Here is a 22,770-nt window from a genome sequence, read left to right on the forward strand (position 1 = left end):
TACTTGAGTATTGTAAAGCTGACAAAAGGGTTAGAACTTGAGAACTGAAAAAGATTTTATCATCTTAAACAAGCTTCATGAGGATAGCCTCCGATAGTAAGAAACTTCATTTTAGGTTTCATGTTTGTGACGTTCGGCCATCAAATCTTTTTTTTTTTTGTTTAATAGAATCTTTAAAAATACTATTTTGTCTTAATGATATTTTTTTTTGGAGTGGATTACAATTCTACAATGCCTCATAAATCTGTCACATGGTGTAAAACCTGTAAAATGCCATTCTCTTCACTTCTACACATGTTAGGCTGAGTGGCAGTGATAGGCTACCTATCAAAGGGCTCAATCAAATCTCAACATGAGTTGTGTTTTGTTTGGTGAAACCCCCCCCCCAAGACTTAGACTTAAGAGCCTAGGGTATGAAGTAGAAGACTAAGTTGGATCTAACCCAACTCACTGAAAACAATCTTTTTTTTTTTAAGGCAGAGTTGGCACTTGAAAGCCATCTTTGTAAGCCAAGAAATTTATAAAAGCTCATGTAATGCTCAAATTTGAAAAGGAAAGATGTACTTCACCAGGAGACTGAAAACTACAAAGGATTGACACACTTTATCAGAGAATTTACTACTAACTAACCTTAGCTCTCCTCTTTACTAGTCAGTAGAAATGGGCTTCAGAATTTGATCAGTCTCTGGCTACTTATCTCATAAAATACAGACGTTACTTCAAAAAAGAAGATAATTACGTCCGACATGTGTCTCTAGTTAATCTAGTCATGCATGTTAATGAGTGACTCAAACTCTGCTCAATAGATCAAACAAGCCATTCCAAGCTCTAGAACCACTAGCGGCACTAGGGATAAATGAGCACCTACTAGTACAAATTTGTCCAAGCATATGCCATGGAATAAGAAATTAGCCTTTATCTTTGTGTCTTTCTGAGTAGTTTAGATATAGGTTTTGTTTTTCTACAAATTTCTAAATTATCAGTGTTTTATGAATTATTGCTAATTTACTTTATCTAACCTGAAGTGTCTATCAATTTAGGGATTTTACTAATGGTGTTACTCTAAATCTAATTTTTTTTTTCTTCTTCTTCTTCTTCTAGCCAGCTTTATTGCTGCTGAGCTCTTTTGCAGACTGTGCCAAGGAAAAAAAGTGTGCTGTTTTCTTCACTTATTCAGCACTGCAGTACAGGGTGTTGGTTATGTTGGGCTGTAGTGGAAGTAAGTTCTGCCTAAGGTGGATTAGGAAGGGGCATTCAAAGAGGATATGGTTTACGGTTTCATAAGGGTGGGCGCAGTGTCTGCAAAGGGGGAGTTGTGTGGAGTTTAATTATACTTATCTATGGCAATATTCCTTTGTGTTTGTCATAAATCTTACAGATCTATTTTGCATATCTGTTGAAGTTTATTAAATGATTTACTGATTTCGAGTTGAGGGGTCCCAAACAGAGGATGCATATATAAGATCTATATGATATATTATTATATCCATATTCAATGATAATATTATAATATAAATATTCTTATCTTGGCCTAACTAGAGAAAATATCCAATAACTAGATCTAGATTAAATAATAACTTATATTTAAGACTTATTTAATAATAAGGTATCATAGTACTAGTAGATTAATGATTAAATATTCAGTGATCTAGAATAATAATTTAGTCTTTAAATTAAAGTATATTTTAAGTCTAACTCTATAATAATTGTATTTTATAATAGTTCTACTCAATTATTGTCTATGAGTCTATAGATTAGAATTACTACTTTTATAACAATTAAATAGAGAAATAGCCATTATAAAATATTATATAGATTGTAATATATGGATTATGGATAGATCTACAAATCTATATAATTATAGTTACAATAGTATTATATAGTTTATTATTATAGAATCTTAGAACTATTAGTTTTTTTAAGTTTCAAATCTAGATAGAATCTAGAGTCTAGTACTAGATTTTTAAGTAGATTTAGATCTAGAATAGACTAGTGACTAGTCTCTCTAGAGTTAAAATTAAATAATGTTTTATTTGTTTAGGATCTAGATCTAATCTAATCTATTTTAAAATCTATTTCAAGATTCTAGATCTATCATCTAGAACTAATTGAACTAGAGTTACTAGACTTATAGACCAAGACAAGACGAAGAGTAGATCTAAATCTAGATAAAAATTTAGAGAAGAGTAGATCTAGAATCTAGATTAATATTTAGAGTCTAGACTAGTGACTAGATCTAGTCAGTGCTTTTTTTGTGACGGCACAGTACACACCAGTACAGCGTACCAGCACCTTTTTCAAAGTGGGGAAAATTTTTTTAATTAGATCTACATTTCTTGTATTGACGTTTATAACATCACTCATTCACTGAGTACCGGCCACCAATTTCTTTACAAAAAAATTTACTTGATTAGGCCCATTAGTCTTGATTAGTAAGTAAGGCCTAGAATATAGATCTATCATTCTATGCCTACTATTAGTAATAATTAGAATATAATTAATACTTAATTATAGAATCTAGATCTAGACTAGTAGACTAGAATATACTAGAATTTCTACTAGAATAGTCTACAATAGTTATAGTATATATATAATATTTGTCTATAATTTATTATCAGAAGTACATTACTACCTTTAATCACTTAGATCTAATTGAATGTGATTTATGATAATAATTTAATAAATTAATATGATATTGATAAATATTGATATGTAGATTAGTATCATTAGTACTAGAATCTAGTAGATAGTTAAGATAGAATGAATCAATGATAGATTAAGATTTAGACTTAGAAGTTAGATAGATCTAGATCTAGTAGATAGATCTAGATTCTATATCTATTATTAAGTAATTGTAACATATGTAACTATTACTATGTTGTCTAATTTATCATGTATACAGGGAGGGGGCTGTAGTGTAGATCTAGACAATCTAGTTGTCTAGTTTTAAGTTTAAATCTAGATCTAGATAATAAGTTTACACATTTTGAAATTCACAATTATAAATAATAATATTATTATTATTATAAAAATATATATATAAATAATCGCCGGACATCGGTCATTCATGAAATTTCGTGTATTTTATAATTTTATTAATATTATATAGAATCTATAGATCTATATAAAAACAAGTTTGAAGTTAGATATCTAGACTAGATCCAGATCTTATAGATACATATCTAGATCTACTATTCTTACATTATTGACTCTATAATTGACACTATACTATTGACGTATTGTGTACTTCAAGATGTTTTGTTTTTGTAGTCAATTTGACTAGATGTAGATCTAGTCTATAATTTTATTAATATTATAATATTATATATATAAAAACAAGTTTGAAGTTAGATATCTAGACTAGATCCAGATCTTATAGATACATATCTAGATCTACTATTCTTACATTATTGACTCTATACTATTGACGTATTGTGTACTTCAAGATGTTTTGTTTTTGTAGTCAATTTGTAGATCTAGATTAGTACTGTAGTCTATAATACATTTCCTTTCTCCCTCAATCTTTCAAGTTTTTAAATGGAGAGTTATCCGAAATTTTAGTTTGCTCAGAATCTCTTGACCCGCCCTCTGTCGGCGTTTGAAGCATCTCTCTCTCTCTCTCTCTCTCTCTCATAAATAAATCTATATAAACTAGATCTAGCTAGGCTACGGTTGAAATAGAATCTAGTTGATATAGAAATATCTAGATCTATATGTTGGTTATTTTGCCCGGAACACTCTTAAATCCATTTATAAAACGGCCCGCATTAGAACACTCTTTTATATATATATAATTCAAACGTCAAGTTTACCAGGTCCTATCACAGTGCAGACTGTGACACAGATCACTCCTTGGTGTGTTGTAAGATCAACCTTCTCCCTAAAAAAAAATCCACCATACCAAGCAGATTGGAAGACCCCAATCGGATGTAAGCAAGATGTGCCACCCTGATCTCCAGATACAGTTTACGGAATAATTGAACGCGACTACAAAAGTGCTCCTGGAAATACAGCAACAGAAAAATGGGAACACCTCAAGTACACCATACAAAAGACTTCCCTGGACATCTTTGGAAGAAAACTTACAAAGCTAAACGATTAGTTCGACTCTAAATCAACTATACTAGCACCTGTCATCAGAGCAAAGAGAGATGCACTCGCTACATACAAGGCGAAACCTACCCAATGCAATCTGTTAACTCTGAAAGACAGTGAAAGAAGCTAGAGCCACTGTGTAGAAGACAGCACGGATCTGTGCCAATGAATACTGGATAGAGCTCAGTGAGAATATTCAGCTCGCTGCACAAGCAGGCAATATAAGAGGGATTTGTGAAGGAATCGAAAAGGCTCTCGGACCTGCCCAAAACAAGTCAACACCTCTCAAATCAACCACTGGGGAAACTATCACAGACAAGAGCGAACAAATGCACAGATGGGTCGAACATTACTCCGAACTCTACGCTCTTAACGCTATCAACCAATTACCCACAATGAATGAACAAGACGAACTACCCACCCTATTAGAACTCAACAAAGCCATAGACAACATGGCTGCCGGTAAAGCCCCTGAATGTGACGGTATCCCCTCAGATCTTCTGAAACAATGCAAAACTACACTAAGCCAACCTCTACATGAACTGCTCTGTAAATGTTGGCAAGAAGGTGCTGTTCCACAGGATCTGCGGGATGCAAAGCTCATCCCCCTGTACAAGAACAAAGGTGACAGAAGCGACTGCAACAACTACAGATGAATCTCTCTCCTAAGCATTGTAGGCAAAGTCTTTGCTCGAATGATACTTACCAGGCTAGAAAAACTTGCTGATCGGGTCTATCCAGAATCACTGTGCGGTTTTCGCTCAAAGAGATCCACAATTGACATGATTTTCTCCATCCGTCAACTTCAGGAAAAGGACTTCGAAGGATCTTAAAAATAACATGGAAAGAAAAAGTATGCAATACTGAGATACTTGCGAGAACGGGCCTTCCCAGCATCTTTACTGTCCTCAGGCAACGCCGCCTGCGCTGGCTCGGACATGTTCGCCGGATGGTGGACAATCGCATCCCAAAAATCATTCTGTACGGGCAACTTGCGTCTGGCTCAAGAAAAACTGGTCGCCCCCACCTCCGTTACGTTGATGTGATAAAAAGGGATTTAAAATCAGTGAACATTAATACTGACCATTGGGAAGACAAAGCTTTAGACCGAACTAGTTGGAGAGAGACGGTGTTCGAGGGAAAGCTATAGAAATCGAGAAAACATGGGCCTTAGCTCTTGAAGAAAAGCGTGCCACACGGAAAATGGCCAGCTCCTCTACCACCAAAGCGAAAGCCACATTGACATGCAATATAGGCCTATGTGGACTGGAGTGTCTCTCCAAAATAGGGCTCCACAGCCATATGAAAAAGTGTTCGAGATGAACCATAGTCGTTTCACGACTGAAGGAGGCCAATGAATACAGACGTTACTGTTACTTCAAAAGAATAACATGATTACGTCCTACGCGTCATGCATCTTAAAAAAAAAAAAAAAAAAAAAAAACAACTTCACACTGTGGAACTATTGTTCAAGAAAAATGCAGCTTAGAAGACTACTTACTATTCGTATTAAATTAGGTCTAACTTATAATGCATACTAAATAGCTTTTTCTCTTTAAAAACCTGCTTGCATAAATTAAGTGATTTAAAAAATTAGATTTTTCGCGTTCAGAAAAAAAGTAGCCTTTGCATCAGAACCTTGAATGGTCTAAAATATTGTGATGTCGGATTTTCCCTATCTTTTCTAGTTTACGAGAACTAATCGGAACAGACGGACAGACATTTCACACAAAACTAATAACGTCGTTTCCCCTTTCGGGGGCCGCTAAAAAGAAAAACAACGTAAATTGTTCCGTTTTATGAAAAATTTTAATCTAGAGTAAAACCAAGAGGTCAAGCGCCAGACATCCAAACCAGAGAATCCCTGAGTTCAAATATCAGATTTTGTTTTCAATTCGTGTTTTTAGTACGCCTTTCTCAACACTAATGGCTAGCTGACATGTGTTGGAGAAAATAAAGGTCTTTGTGTTGACAAAGATTTGGCAGAATTTAAGTCATTGGTTAACATGCATGACGCCGTAGGACGTAATCGTCTTCTTTTTTTTTTTAAGTAACGTCTGTATTATATAAGATAAGACAACGCTGTCTGATTCAGGCAACCCATTCAATTCTCTAATGGGACTAAGGAATGAGGAGCACTCGTACGAATTTTCTCAAGCATAAGAAATCTTTTTCAGTATTTTATTAGGTTTCGTTTTTCTATTTCTACGGCTCCGTAAAGATGCTTTCGATCTAAAATGGGCCTACCCTGACCAGACTTCCTAACAAATAACAAAATTCTGCTGGCGACCGCGTGACAAAGCTGGTTACATTAAATGGGCGTAACAAAGTTTATTCCAGGAAGCGCACTATTTACGATCAGATTAAACAGCACACCATTGAAGAAGGCAGTTGCCAGCGAATGGTCTCTGAAAGAGACAGCTGGAGACATCCACAGAAAATGAAAATTTTAATACATTCTTATTAGACAACAGCTTAGACTGCATTATATGTGCAAAATATGCATGTCAAAAATGAGCCCGATTAGAATATGGCTGTAAGCCAGAAAAAGTAGATGATTCCATTCAAATGTAATTATGGAAAGAAAAATGTGCACGAAAAGAGTCTATAATGAATATGTTATCGTCTGTCAGTTTCTAACCTTTTAGGGCTACATTGTGACGTATTGAGTTGTCCAAACAACAGAACCTGCCTCTCTTCTTTGCTGCCCGAATCTGAAAGAATGGAACCTATGGTGCTAGGACGTGCAAATGCACCCCCCCCCCCCAACTGGATTCTGAGTAGCCGAATTCTAGCCAATTTTTTACACCTTCAAATTCATTAGGCCTAACTTCTAATTAGCAACTGTAGTGCTTCCACTGAAGTAGCCCTACAGTTGTAAGGATAAGCTATTGTATTAGAATTTAGACTATTAATAATAATAGTCATAATAATTTTTATTATCCTTATTTCTTTATTATTACAATGTGTGCATTACACCACACAAAACTAGCCTAGGCTTATCAGGCATTGAAGCAGGCCATGTACGTGCACCCCCTCCCCACTGATTTCCGAGAAGCCAAATTTTTAGACAATCTTTGCACTTTCAAATCAATTAACTTCTTCAAAGTAGCAACTTAACCATCAATACATCCACTTAAGTAGGCCTACAGTTACAAGGAGAAGCTATTATTGTAAGAAGCTAGAATAAGCTAATCAGGAGTTGATGACCGACCATGTCTATGGCATTTACTTCTCGCGAGACGATCTTTTCCATTTCCAACTTGAGATGGAGTGACCTCTTCATTGCTGGGGAAAACCTGGGTGGTAAATTTGCGAGTGCTGGGCAGCCCACACGTCAACAATAGCCTCTCTTCCATACTGACCAGATCCAAAGGGATGGGGAGCCATCGTAATTAGGGGTCAGGTTGAAGGAGAGCTTACCGGAGAGCAGTGATCTTTCACATCCCCCCCTGCCTACGGGCTCCAAAACCTGATTTCTGTTAGGGTTCCTAAAACGATGCAAGAGCTGGAACTCTCAGCACTGTGAACGATAAGCGTTCATCACCAGCTTGTCAATCGCGACGAGAAGCAATTCTTATCTTATCTTATATAATACAGACGTTACTTCAAAAAAAGAAGTAGATTACGTCCTACGCGTCATGCATTCAGTCATGCATATTAACCAATGACTTAAATTCTGCCAAGTCACTGTCAATACTCCTAAAAAGGGCTTTCTAATAACATTATTATTTTATATATATATATATTGATATTGTCTTCAGTAAAGTTAACGCTTGCTTAGTTGTTTTTTTTTTTTTTTTGTTATTTCATGAAACAAACATTTACAGTGCTCTTAATATCACATAGGGGAAAAAAAGGGTGGGGCGCACTGGTTCTATTCTTATGGCTAGTAGTGTAGTGTGTGTGCTGTGTTAGGCTATGTATGAAATGACCAGTTGTGTTGACCTTGGTTGAGTGAACAGCTAACGAAGTGTGTAAGTCAGGACTGTGTAAAAAATGGGGGAGTCGATTCACATCAAGATGCTGGAGTAAAGGAGACCAATAGAAAACGAATAAATGTGTTCATTGAGACTTATAGTTTTTAGTGTGTCTATTTCCCCTGACGTTAGTTGGGGAAAAGTAAAGGCGGTTGGTCGTTGTGCTGGCCACATGACGCGTTAACCATGGGCCTTAGAAACAGAAGACCTTTACATCGTCTGCCCTATAGATCGCAAGATCTGAAAGGGAAACTTTAAAAAAAAAATGTTAAACGATAACTAAGTTATTAATTGTAAAATGGAACCAATTGTGTGGGAGAAATTATCTTAAAGAGAAATACAAAAAATGGTTACTAAGGAGCAAAAAGATTAAAACGAGACATACGACCATTTTAAGTAGTTTCAACAAAGAACAAACAATGGCATAAATATATCGACTTATTTTACGCTACTAGCATTACCCACCGGCTACGCCCGTTGATTTGTCCCCAGGCAATATATTGTTTATTTTGTCATGGACCCGCCCCTTTCCCTTTTTCTTTTTATTACTTAGGACTAGATCTATGTGAAGTTTATGGTATTTGAACATGTACAGCACTGCCGTTTATAAGAACCAGATCTACATTATTTATCTATCTATAATATAAGCCTCCACCAGAAATGAATCTCCACAAAAGAGAAAAATATATCCGAATCATAGACTTATATCTGTAGTATATCTCTATATAAGTCTATGATCCGAATTTCGACTTTTGGAAACTTTAAAGAATTTTTTTTCTAACATTTTTTTTTTCGCATTTTACGTCTGGCAAAAAAAAAAATGATTAGATATATAATAAGTGTAGGGCCTATGCGTGTACGTAGCATGCTCAGATTAAGTAAATACAGTTCCGGATTTACGACTGTGCGTTTACCAATTTAAGAGCCGTACCCTCCACAATAAAAAAAAACAACAACACTTTTTAAAACTAAAATATGCATATTAAATATAAAGAAATGAGATTAAAATTACAGGAACTCTTTTTTCTTTCTTCTAAAATAAAGCATGCTTTTAGATATAAGTATTTCCCTTTATTAATTCAATCATTAAAGCTTTCGAAAAATAGTAGGGGCCTAGCCCTAAAAAAATCATGCCCTGGGGGCTCCACATACTTAAATCCGGCCCTTCATTTCGATATTGCACAGAGAAGCCTAAGAATAGTCAGAGATTGTAGCCTATTTTAGTTGTTTTTTTCATTTCATTGTGTGTGTGTGTGGGAAAGGAGAAGGGTATTATCACGTTAATATCTAGCACTAGCATCCCATATGGGTTTGGCTTTGTAGAGGAATAGATAGTTCAAGCATCTTTTTACTTGTTTCGGGCGTGCCTTATAAGAATTGAAGTCATTCCGAAAGACCACGGGGCATCACGGCATGACGGAGGACAGGGTTGGAACCCAGGACTATATCGAGACGACAGTCCATACGATGTGCCAAAGAAACATAACCGTATAACGCGGGGGGGGGGGGGGGAGAAAAGCGATACTAGAACTCACGGGCCAAAAAGTAGGTGTGTGTGTCGTGTGTGTCGTTATAAAGTGGATCGTTTCAACTTAGCGTAACAATTACTAGAATGTACAGGCAAAAGTAGGCATACGTTCATAATGTTTGGAAAGCGTCGAATTGAAGGTAATAATGTTTCATTAGAAGTGAGGACAAAAATGGGGGGAGGTTCCCGCCAGATTACTTTGCGGGAGAGTGGTACGAGGGTGCGCAGGATGCAATTTAACTTTAAAAGAAAATGGGCAGGAGGGGGGGGGGGTTCCGACCGTTTTCTTGAAAGTGGAAATGAAAAGTAGGGTTATAGGCCTACTGAATCAAAATATTATATATCCTGGAAACATCAATGGACGTGATAATTGATTTCTAGTTAGTCTAGGCCTTCTATAAATATATAACTAGGTCTGCTTTAACAGTAATGACTACTATAAAATCGTTTCAAGTCACTCTAATGCTACAGAATTATAATCCTCTTTGTTTGTGCTAAGTCCAAATGTCTGGAATTTGATAAGTTATGACCAGTGCAAATAATTAGTCAATTAGGTGATCAGATCTAGATTATAGTTTCAAAACCTATCGAGATAGTTCAGGGTCTAGACTCTAGATTCTAAATCTACAGACTGGGAACCGCCGGGCTAACCAAAAATTATTCTTAACTTGTAATGACGTCATATTGAAGAAATTCGTCTCGTTTTGATTCTATCGTTTTCATCCGGGGACTTCATCAATCATGGCTGATTTTTGGAAAATGCTATAAGCGTGTTTTCTTATTATTTTGTCACTTCTGCAAATGAAGGTTTATTATTAAAATAACTTAAAGTATCATCATCTAGATTAGATCTTATAGGTCTAGTCTATCTTATGAACACGTTGTCTCATTCTCCGTATTTAGAGTCTAGTATTTTCATTGATAGTCCTAGACTCCAGATCAGAAGTTGAAGTTCAGTTCAAGTTTTGAAGTTAAAAATGAATGGAAGTTTCATTCAAGAACTTAAAGTCTAAACTGACTAAAGAAGTTAAACACCAAGTCAGTGATGAGTGATTTCTAGTTAGTCTAGGCCTTCTATAAATTTAGATCTAGGCCTGCTGTAATGACTACTGTAAAATCGACTCATCAAATGAACAATTGAAATTTAGACTACTCATGACTTAAGTCAAGTCTAAGTCACTCTGACTCTAAGACAGTCTAAGATGACTAAGACAAGTCAACTTGAATTCTAAAATATTATTAAATATAGAAATTTATAACTAATATAACTAATAACTATACAAAATTTAGATCTAATAATAATAAATAAGTTATCTAGATCTAGATCTAGAATCTAAATATTAATAAGTAGATTAGTTAAATTAGTAGACATCTCTACATTCTAAAGCTTGGCTAGATTTGTTGATTTGTTTGTTTGGATAAGGTTTTACATCTTACTGATGTTCCTTGAAGATAATCATAATGTAGAGATTCTAAATACTTCTTGGTCCAAACCTCCTCTAGGCTAGCACGATTGGGTCTGGGGATGGCAGCAGGCAGGGTATTAACAACAGTCCAGCGCAGTCAACTTTATATTTAGTGCATACACTGCTTCTAAGAATTCTAGTTCTTTTGATGGATTTAAGTCCTGAGCCTCTAGACTCTAGACACTTAGACTTAGAGGCAGTTAGTATTTGCCACAAAAGATTCACAATTTTGTATTTAAAAAAACCAAAACCTCTGGATTGATGATGGATCTGTTTAGTATCTAACTAATAGGCATCAGGATGATTAGGAGTTCTAAGAAATATTAGAATCTAGTTATAGATACATTGAAATTTATTCTAGATCTATTAAAATCCACTTTAATTCTTGTTTTAAATCTAAGAACTGAAATTAATAGATCTATCATAAATAAATGATCATCTAAAAGAGAATCTAAATCTATAGTCTCAGTCAAGTCTCTGACCAGAGGCCAGAGTGTCATGACAATGTCAGTGTGCGCCACTTTGAGTTGTGAGTAAATTGTCGATGTGAATTTAGATAGATCTACATCTAGATCTTGATTTAGATTGATTTATCATCTAGCCTAGACGCTAATGTAGTTCATCTCAAGATGCAGTCAGAAATCTAGATCTTGTCAAACACTTTTAGAATTTTAGGTACTATAGGAAGACGACTAGAAATCTAGATCTAAATTGAATTTTAGCGTCTAAATCTAATCTACATATATTATATATTATTTTTTTGTATTAATGACCAGATCTAGGTAAATAATAGTAGTAGAAGTAAAGTAAAATCTAGACTAGATTTTATATGGATATATTAATAAAAACTTTTTTTTTTTTTTACCTGCGTACGTAACACTAAGGCTAAGGATTATTGACTGATTAGTCATAGAACTAGGTTCTAGAAATATTGACTAGACCTTGTTTCTTAATGATTTAACTGTATAGAATTTAGCCCTTGTTATATAAAGGGAAAGTGATCCTCAAAGGATTACGGGCACAATATGGCCTAAATTGTGCAGATGTGCCTGAAAAAACTCAAACTCATAAAAATTTATGTTATAATAGATCTAGGTATAACTTTAGTAAAGTTTAGTCTTTAAATCCATGTTTACCCTACAACTTAAATTTAAATCTAAACAAAAAATATAAAACAAAACATTAAATATAGATTTCTAGCTCTTGTTGTTTTTCTTAGTAATAATAATTATTACTATTAATAGCACATTTAGTCAAGTTGATGATTGTAATATAAAGATTAGATCTTAGAAACAGAGACGTTCTACTTACTTAAATTTTAATTCGGCCAAATATAATACACAAAATAAATCAGACAAGATTATCCTAAAATTGATTATCCAGAACTGGTCTCTGAGAGAAGGTGAATTTTATTTTAGTCTTTTATCTTTTTACAAATACTGTGCTGGTAATATCAAAATCACACAAAATGTGTTGTTCTTCCCGCTTAGGGTGAAGCTAACTAAATGTGAATAAGGCAATATGTTAAAAGTATACAAAGTAACAATAAAATGTTGGACAGAGCACACAGACTGCTTTATAGTTATAATAATAATATTCTATTCTAACATCAACATGAGTGGCTTATAGAAAGCCAATTTTGTTTTTATGTAGGCCTCATAATAGACGTGCTATGTTCAGTGGATTTTAAGAAAATTTCTACTCTGAATCATAAACGATGAGAAATAATAATTTGTCTTGAGAAAGATTTCATGAATAGCTTTTCCTACATATTTTATTCAAAACTATTTTCTTAAGATGTTGAAAAAAACAATAATGTGAATAAGCAAATCAAATGAATGCTCTGGTAACCATGATCATAATGCTAAATTTAAGGTCATTATTTTAATTAAAATATAATATGCTTTGTACTGAATATTTATATTTACAAAAATTGCATAACAAAAATATTTTTAAGAAGTAAAAGGGAGTTTTGAGGCATTAAAATTAAGCTATAGTTTTTCGCTCGCGCTGACACTTTTTAAATTGCTGCTAAAAAATCACATAATCTAAATTGTTTTTCTCACAACATGTAAATTAGATGTACTGTATTAAAAATAACAACTTCCATTGCTTTTATTTCCTAGAAGTATATATCTGAAGTAGGTATATTTGTTGACAAGTAAACATTTAGAAATGACTGAGATCTACCAATTGAAATCTTAACATCATCAAGTTCTACATTTAACACCTGCTTAGGATTTTCTTCAGCTCTCTTAATAAATATAAATGTCACAAGTATTAGCTGAACAAATCATAAATATATAAATTTTACTTTTCATGTGTACTAACTGGCCTTCAAGAACTTGAAGGGTTAGCAATAATTTAACTGGTTTTATTTCACTCAAATCAAGCATCATATTCTTATTAATCAATTATTAGAAGACAAATAAAAGGACACCAACATGTAAATTGTGTAATAAAAGAGTTGGGATATTATCAAGTTAAGATCATGAATATAAGTTTCCTTTGAAAAATTAGTATTCTGCCAGTTATCGCTTATAAAAGGTTTTACTGATAATATTTAGTAAAGCTAATAGTAGTTAGTGTGCCTAGTTTGTTTAGTGGTACATTATTTATTCTACAAAAAAATATTTAAAAGTTAGGTTGTAAATTTATTTTTCAAATTTAAAAAATAATCTATTTTAATAATAAATTTCTATAATTTTAATGCCAGTTCTAGTTCACTCATTCCAAGCTCTTAGTTGATAGGTATATCAAGATAGTTTAAATTTTAGGATTTATGTTTTTCTTAACCTCATTTAAAAAGTAGGTCAACTTACAACTAGATCATTTATACATGAAAAATGACACATCCTTCTTTGAGAGAATGAGACAAACGGTTTATTATCAAACTTCAATGTATAGTTTTTCTTTATTGTTTTGTATACGAACCTTTTTTTATTTGTTTGATGTAGAAGCAAAACCTCAATAGGTGATTGCTTGTGCCATCACAAACCATACCGTTTAGATTTTTTTAAATGCGCAAAGAACCGTCGAGATTCTTTTCTTGCAAAAGTTTTTTTGGCTGCTGTTGACAAACATTTTGCAACAATTGTCTATCCCCCGTCCCTGAACTTCGGAGGCTGCCTGTCACACAAAAAGCTAATTCCAGTGAGGTCTTGGAAGTAAGTATCTAGTTTGTTCAGTTACTACAGTTTAACTTTGAAATTTAAAAAGTAAAAAAAAATACCTTTTTCTTCTCTATCTTGTTCTTTCTGTGCTCTTAGTTTTCTGTTAAAAGCTTAATGCTCACAGATAAAAAAAAAAATTTTTTTTAAAGAAAATTATAAGTCTTTAAATGTAAAATTTGAATATGAACGCATTTTTGTGTGACGGCAGCCTTTGTGACCATTTTTGAGCGGCCTCAGTTGAATCCTTTTAACCTTTTCAAGCATAATTGTAACTATATGTCTACATGACATATAAAAACAGACTTGGTGTATATTGATGAATTCTTATGAATGATTAATATTCATACATTCCTTTAGTAATAATATAATGAAAAGTGTTGTTTTTTTTTGTGTAAAATTATTCTAATTATTTTATTTATTACTCTTAAAAAGTAAACAACAAAATTATGCTAAATGGTACTATAAATATCATACAGAATACCTGCCTGGGCAAAAAATCAGTGCCAATGCAATAGTAAAAGAATTTTCTGCATGTTTTATTTAGCCCACATCAATCTATATTTGATCTAAAAAATTAAATGTGGTGAAGTTTTGTCTGTTCAGTAGCCACAAAAATTCACTTAAAGGTTTACTTTAATCAATTATTTTAAAGACAAATAAAAGGACATGGAAGCTTCAGTTCCTCTATACTAATCTTTAAAAAGCATTAATATTGTTCAATGAAGTTAGGCTAAATTATTGTTAAAGCTTTTAGTATGAATAATGTAGGGGATTTAGTATTAAGCAAAAGTAGCCCCCCACCCCCTTTTTTTTTTAAAATAGCATTTTCTACAGTTCTTTTTATGGTTTAAGTCCTGAGCGTAGGCTGTTAGTATTAAAAGTGAAAGCCTTTTAGCCAGTTGTTGGGCAGAGCCTTAATTTTGAGGTTTAGTTCTCATCCTGTTGAGGCTTATGAAAGTGGTTTCTTCAGTGCTTCTAAAATATTTTCTATGAAATGATGATACATACCCTCTTCAGTAGGAGAGCACTTCTCATGTCGTTCAGAGCGAAAAGATGGACTTAAAGTTAATCTTTTCTTTTGTGAAAACCAAATGTTTCTAAGTGAAAGTGCTGACACAGCAGGGTAGCTCTCCCTCCTCCCTTTTTCAATATTAAGCTTTTCTTTCGTTCTAGTGATATTAAAAGTGTAGATTTAAAAAAAATAATCTAGTTAGTAATTTTTAAAAAAAGTTTTTTTTTCTTTACTTAAGACCTTTTTAAACTGGAAATAGTAGCCATCTGATTAAATACATGTTAACCCTTTCACCCCTATTTCTAGTTTTTAAAAAATGGTTCCATTTAATTAGTAAGTAAAGAGAGAAAACTCTGGATAAAATAGATTTTGCAACTTTAAAAAAAAAACACAAAATAAACCACTTAAAAAATAGAACAATCTAGTTTTTTTTTGTATATTTTCAACAATTTAAGAACAGAACAGATATTTATTTTTAATTCTTTTAGTTCTGTAAAAAAGGCATGAATGGCTATTCAGCATATACAAAAGCTTAAAATAAAAAAAGCTAGTAACTTCCTATTGGGCTGTGCCACATTATCATCGTCTAACTTCTTTGTCAGTGGGGGCTTGAGAGGGTCAAATTCTCTCTTCTAGTGTTATGCACATAGAAGTTTAGGAGTATGAGGCTTACCAGACCTGGCAGATTGAAATGCTCCAAGTATGGAACAGTGGGGTAAAAAGAAATTATTGGCCTGAATAGTGCAATGTACAAACCAACTTTGACAATGGCTTATCCTGCTTTGTGCTATAAACTAGCTTGTTTAGGCCTGGGTTGGATCCATGCAGGGCATCTTATGTGCTCATAGACACAGAAGGCTTATTGGGTTTTGTCCCAGCACTCAATACCATTTTTCTATGTGTATTGTTTTGATCATTGCTAGAGCAATGGAAGGTTGTTCATTGGGTATTTTTTAAATACTCACACAGCATTGTATTGCTATAGGAGTTATTGTATTCATTCCTCTCATTTCATGAACAAAAGATACCCTATTATAGAAATGTCCCAACTATTAGAAAATAATGTTGGAAATGTCATTTTTATTTGAAATTCAGCACATATAAAACGCAAGCACAATTTTTTCAGTGGTTTAAGCACACACAAAAATTATGTGATACTTAATTCAGTATATATGTGAGTTTCTGTAAATTGTTCTGATTTTAGAAAAAGATATTAAAAGCAGAAAATGAATTTTAAAAAAGGTAGATTTAAGACTAATATTAACGATTTAAGACTAATATTAACTATGCAGTACAAATACAAGTTTTCTATATAGAATAAAGACACAATTTTTATTTCTTATATTTAAACATTGGCAAACATTTTAAAATTTTGAAATGCAATAAGGCTTGCAATAAAAGAAATATTGTGCAACAAAAAATAAAAATGATAGAAAATGTGTTTGCTCAATATCATTTTTTAATTTAATACAATGCAACAGCTAAAAGAGACAATATATGCTATTAACTTTTGCAGATTCAGTCACTAGATCAAGCTCTAGAATCCCTAGGATATGAAAACCACTTGTAAAAGCCTGACATTTCAATATGTTTAAAATTAAGATAAAAATGTATCATAAACAGCATTCTGTTGCAATAGAAGGCTTTAGTTAGGCTAAAGCAGGTCTCAATTATATATTTCTTGACAATTAGATAAATATTTTTTAACAATTCAATAATACACATTCTAACAACCAAAAATCCCTTTTCTTAAAGTGTTTTTTTAAATATTTTTTTAGATGACATATTACACAACCATTATCATTTTTTCCTTTTGGCAGCTGTATATATGTTATGTTTAGATAGTATATTAAAATCACTTGTACTCAATAAAGTCAAAGTCAAACATTAAAGGGTGTAATCTTTTCTTTTTAAGGGATAAATAATGAAAAAAACAATCCCATTTTGTTTTATTTAGCAAAAATACTTTTGAACTAAAAGACATTTAGTTCACTATTTCTTATATATATGGGAATAGATGAAATACCCAGCATTGTCTGGAACTGTTCTCAAAGGAAAAAACAATAATTGCTGGTACAATAAATGTTACATACCATTTCCTGTTTATCCACAACCTTTGCTAAATATTACTTATCAGTACATCCAGATTTGTTTTGCTATAAATTAAATGGACCATTACTTTGAAATTTAGAAAAAATAAAAGACATCATTAGCCACATTATATAAATGGGGCACACATTATTACAGTAAATTTTAAGCCATATGTCAAGGGCCTAGTCTATTTCCTTTCCTATCTTGTCAGTAATACAAAAAGATTGGTAGAAATTCGTCAAAATAAAAAATTGAACAAAAGCTATTGTATTTTTATTCTATTTAAATAATAATTTATGTATTTAAAAAAAAGAGTTTTGTTTAGCAGACGCCTTGTACCTTTATGCATTTATGACATGGTCTAAGTTGTGCTCATGTGCCAAAAACCTAAAACCTTTATGCATTTAGAAATTTATTTTTTTAAAAATGGAAATGTAGATTCTAAAACAATTTGGTGTCAGAAAAACTTGCTCTTTGCTGGCTAGATAATTAGTCATCTGAAGCAGTATTTTTCTTTCAGTTCCACTCTGAAACTTGGATTACTCCATAAATGTTGATTTGATAGATATTAATTCTTCAACAAATTTTATTCTACATATCAATGTTTCCCAAACTGTATTATGGTTCTGCAGAACACTAGTGTTCCGCGAGGCCTGAATAGATGTTCCACGAACAACTATTATATAGTGGGCCACTACATGAATTAATCTCTCTAAGAAAAATAGTGTTCTGCTAAATACTCAGAATGCGAAGTGTTTCGTTAAGGAATATGTTTGGGAAACACTGCCCAGGTGTGCCTGATTTGCGTTGTAAAGATATTTAACCTACCTGATTCTGTGCCTATATATCTAAGTATTATTCATGCCAAGTTTGATCATGCTGGGTTTAAAAGGCTTTTTGAAGTTTCTAAAACAAGATTCAGTAAGAATTCATCAATACAGGTTTTTAAATTAATATGATACAATTGTGTAGCTTTCATTCAACAGCTTGAGGCCTGGTATTAGTTACTTTTTTTCGGAAAGAAAAAGTAAATGTCTTTTTTTTTTTCATCTGTGAGACTGTTGCACACCCTACTATAATTGTCACAGATATTCTCTAACAAGGAACTCTAAAGCCTTACTACTTATTTAGCTATTAAAAATATTTTTTTCTTTTGTAAGCTTTTAAGCAGTTATTTATTTTTAATCAAACATTAATTTTATTTTTTTTTCCATTAAAAACAAGTTAATATAGTGTGACTTAAGATGTAAAACATTTTTCTAACAATATTTTCCTTTGATTTCAGATGTACTGATGTGACTCGGTGTGCTGTATTATTTGATATCAATTCTTCATCTAGTAAATAAAGTGTGAGGCACTTTTGAAATGGATTATACGTGGGATACATCTGATGATGAAGGAGGCATGGCCATAGATCTTGATGCTAAGCAAGATGACCATGCCTATAGACAAGAAGGTAATCATTCAAGCCAATCTCCAACCTTATAGTTTGTATTGATCGTTGTTATCTTTCACCACTAATATCTTTTTTTTTTTTTCCCGTTTTTGCCAGGTGTAGCTGCTGATGAACAATTTGCAGAAGCCAAAAATTATGATCCCTCGGAACCAACAGATGATTACGATCCAGCAGAACCAACACATGATGACGCTGATGGCCCTGGAAGCCACAACGCTCATCGTGGAGCTAGTGAGCCAAAAGAAATGGCTCATGAGTACGACCCTGCAGAGCCAACTCTAAGCGATGAGGACGGGGATGGGGATGGGGAAAACGAAGAAAACCAGAGCCAGTTTGACTCCCAAAATGAGGCGGATGTTGCTGGTTCTGAGCCTGAGACTAAAGGAGTGGATGATAGTTTATCCCCTATGAAGCCACCTGCTGCCGATCTATGCGAGGAGCTGAATGAGGAGAAAAGTTTGGACACGGGGGATGCGGTGAATCAAAAAGACAGTCCAATGAGGATACAAAAATCTGTGAGTCAGAGCCCATCACTGGGGCAAGGAGATACAGATGAAAACACTCAGAATTCTCTTGTTGATGAAGTAAACAGCGATGTGCCTGAAGTGACATTTGACGACAGTGACTTTGTTCTAGAAAAGGAACCTTTTGTTGCGGAGAGTGATGCGGGTGCTAACACTTGGTCTCATGATGAAAATAAGGAAGAAGAAGGGGGGTTGGAGGCAGATAATGCTGAAGAGGAGGATTCTCAGGAGATGCATCCTTCAGAGCAAGAACGGTACAGAAGACAGGAGGAAGTTGATAGTCGTAATGAAGAGGCACTCGTTGATTTGTTCCGTGAGGAAAGTGACCCTGAAAGAATGGAGGATGAGGTAGAGCAGCCTGTGAAGAAAGTGAAGAAGAAAGCAGGCTCTAAAAAAATTAAAAAGAAAGGCAAGAAAATAAAAAAAGGCTTGAGTAAGAAAGGCCAAAAGAAAGTCGACGAGGATGTGGAGGATCAAAGATTTGTAGAGCTAAGAAGGGACAGGGCTAGTGTTGAGAGCATTGAGGAGGGAGAGGTGGATGGAGAAGGACTCAGCCTGGTACGCAGAAAGTCCTTTGATGAAAGAATGTCTTTAGAAGTTTATGAACAGGCATTTGACATTGGTGGTGGTCGAGTAGAGGAGCCACGGGAACCGGGGGAGATTGTGGAAGAAAGCAGAAAAAGAAGTACTAAGAAAAAAGAGAAGAGAGAGAAGAAGAGGAAAAAAAATAAACGTGAAGTGGCTACAATAGAAGAAGGTAACCAAGGCGATGAAGATTCCCAGAAATTCCCATCATTTTTAGCTGGATTTTTTGTTCAGGATGAAGGAGAGGAAGACGTGGATGAAAATCTTGTGTTGTCAAGGTCATTTGAGAATGAAGGCGAGGCGTTTCAAAAAACGGGAGTTAAAAATTACAGAAAAAGGCACAGCTCTGGCGCTGAAGATTCTGTGAAGAGTTATGAACCATTGGATCTAGTTAGGGAGGAAAGTCAAGATTCTGATCATCGGAGTAAGAATAGAAAGCATGAGGAAAGGAGGCACGAGGGAAAGGAGGCTAGACAGCGAGAGGCTAGAGATAGCCGTGAAGTGAGACACGAACACAGGCATGGTACTCCAAGAGCTAGAGAACGGGAGAGAGAAAGAGAAAAGGCTAGGAGTGAAAGGGAAAGAGAAAGGGCAAGAGAGAAGGAAAGAGAAAACAGAGAGCGGGAGAGAGAGAGGGAAATAGCAGCTAGAGAGAGAGCAAGGCGGGTAGAAATAGAAGAACGCAGAAGGCGCCACACACGCAGTGGCTCAAGGGAGCGAAGAAGACGATCACCCTCTACTGACAGACAGAGGCGTTCAAGATCAAGGGAGAGAGTAGCTCGACATAGACGCCAAAGATCAAAGTCAAGGGAGAGGTCTGTAGATAGAGAACGCGAACGAGTAAAGCGCAGACACAGAGAAAAGAGCAATGACAGAGAGTCAGAAAGAAGAACGAGGCGTCAAACACATTCTCGTTCAAAGACACCCCAACGCAGGTCAGAAAGAGCTAGCTCCAACAAAGAAAATCGCGATGACAGTTACAGGAGAAGACGACGACATGCAAGAACAACAGAAGAAAGTGATGTGGAGGAGAGGGAGAATGTTAGAAGATCTCAACGTAGACAAAGAAGAGAGAGAGCCCGTAGCAGTTCTTCCTCCTCTTCTTCAGATAGTAGCACTGACAGCAATGTGATTGTCAGAAGGGGGCATCGAAGAAATTTTCAAAGGAGCCAAAGTTCAGATGAAGGTGCTTCTAGTGATGTCATTCTTGTAGAGCCAGAAAGGATTGTAATTAACCTTGATGAAGAAGAAGACCCACCATCTAGAGTAGACATAACACATCACAATATTGATGATGACAGCACAAAACTTGTTGATGGTGAATCCATTCCTCCACCTCCTGAGTTATCTCGCAACGCTAGAGGCAGTGCACTTATTCAGATTAATCCAGAAGAGCCAGAAAATGATGAGTTTGAAGGGGATGCTACTCCAACAAGAGATGAGCACACTGACAGCTTGATTCAGGATAGAAGAAAAGCAGTACATGAATCTGATTATGATCCAGCTCATCCTACAGAAGAACCAGAAGAGCATGAAAATGTCTCATCTTTGCGAACTCTTGCTGAACCAGTTCCTGCACCAATTTTAATCACTACTTCACTAGTATCTCAAGCCCCTGTTCCTCTCTTTCCAAATGAGTCTGGTCCTGTGCCTCCAGATCACCCACCTCCTGAAGAGGTCAGACCTTCGCCACCACCTGTACCATCATTGTCTGAATCTTCTATCCCTCCTCCGGTGCAGCCTCTTATGTTCAATAATGCTATTCGGCCACAAATGGCTTTATTAAGTTCTCCATATCACCATCAACAGCAGCAGCAGCAACCATCACCACAACTTCAACAACCATCACCACAGCTTCAGCAACCATCCCCACAGCATCAGCAACCATCCCCACAGCATCAACCTGGATTGCTTCCCTTCCCAGGCGCGCCGCCAGGGCAGGGCCAGAGATTTCCACCATGGCCTCTCGTCAACGGCCCAAACCCAAACATTATGCACCAAAATACAGGTCCACCTGGTTTTGTTCCTGGCCAGAGAGGTCTTCTTCCGACACCAGATACCCGTCCTCTTTTCCAGTTAGAAAATAGGCCTCTGTCATTTGCGGCCCCACTAATGTCACAACCTCCTCCACCCAGAGAAGCAATTCCACTACTTTCTGCTCCGATTCGACCGCCTATGTCTACTATGGCACCATTGGCACAGTTGACTTCCCTTTTGCCTGGTCTGGATCGATCTAAAATTTCACAGATCAGAGATGATCAGCAAGTCTCTTCTCATCAGCAGGCTCCACCACCTCAGCAACTCCACCCACAAATGTTCAAACACCCATTACCTATGTCAAACAATCTTGTGAGCAAAGGTCCACTGATGAGCAATTCAGCATCTAATAACATGTCCCCTGCCATAAGAGTCTCTCGAAGTGGCAGAGGTGGAGGGGGTGATTTGGCCGAGTCCACTGAGGTTGTGGACATGGACATGAGTCCCGGGGAAGACGATTGTGAACTTGAACTGCCCTCACCCAATTCCTCAGATAGTGAAAGAGATGATAGGAGGCGGAGGGGTAGAAAGTCAAACAGAACTTCTAATGATATTTCAAAAACTGTTTCAATTGGAGACAAAGGTGTCATTCAACCAGCAGTCTATCTCAAAGCATTGAGCAAAGTTATAGAAAAACTAGCGCCCAAAGGCCATCCAACAGAGCCTGGTCCCACAGCTCCACCAGACAAATCTAAATCTCATTCTAAAAAGCAACATAGGTTAGATGTCAATGATGATGATGTGCCTGCCTCAGCAGTGGATCTCACCAATAAAGAAAAGGTACTTTTGTCTAAATAATTCTAAATATACATGAACCAATAAT

General features: G+C 35.1%; 1 protein-coding gene across 1 annotated transcript in view; it reads left to right on the forward strand.

Annotated features, from left to right (window-relative positions):
* The first annotated feature begins 13,874 nt into the window (after window positions 1-13,874).
* Window positions 13,875-22,770, forward strand: part of LOC106071069 (uncharacterized) — a 29,489-nt gene continuing 20,593 nt past the window's right edge. The window contains exons 1-3 of the mRNA XM_056043232.1: window positions 13,875-14,236; window positions 18,631-18,801; window positions 18,898-22,727. Coding sequence (XP_055899207.1) covers window positions 18,711-18,801; window positions 18,898-22,727 — 3,921 coding nt within the window. The 5' untranslated portion in view covers window positions 13,875-14,236; window positions 18,631-18,710. The remainder of the gene's footprint in view (window positions 14,237-18,630; window positions 18,802-18,897; window positions 22,728-22,770) is intronic.

Source organism: Biomphalaria glabrata, chromosome 10, assembly GCF_947242115.1.
Source record: "Biomphalaria glabrata chromosome 10, xgBioGlab47.1, whole genome shotgun sequence".
Taxonomy (NCBI): Eukaryota; Metazoa; Mollusca; class Gastropoda; family Planorbidae; genus Biomphalaria; species Biomphalaria glabrata.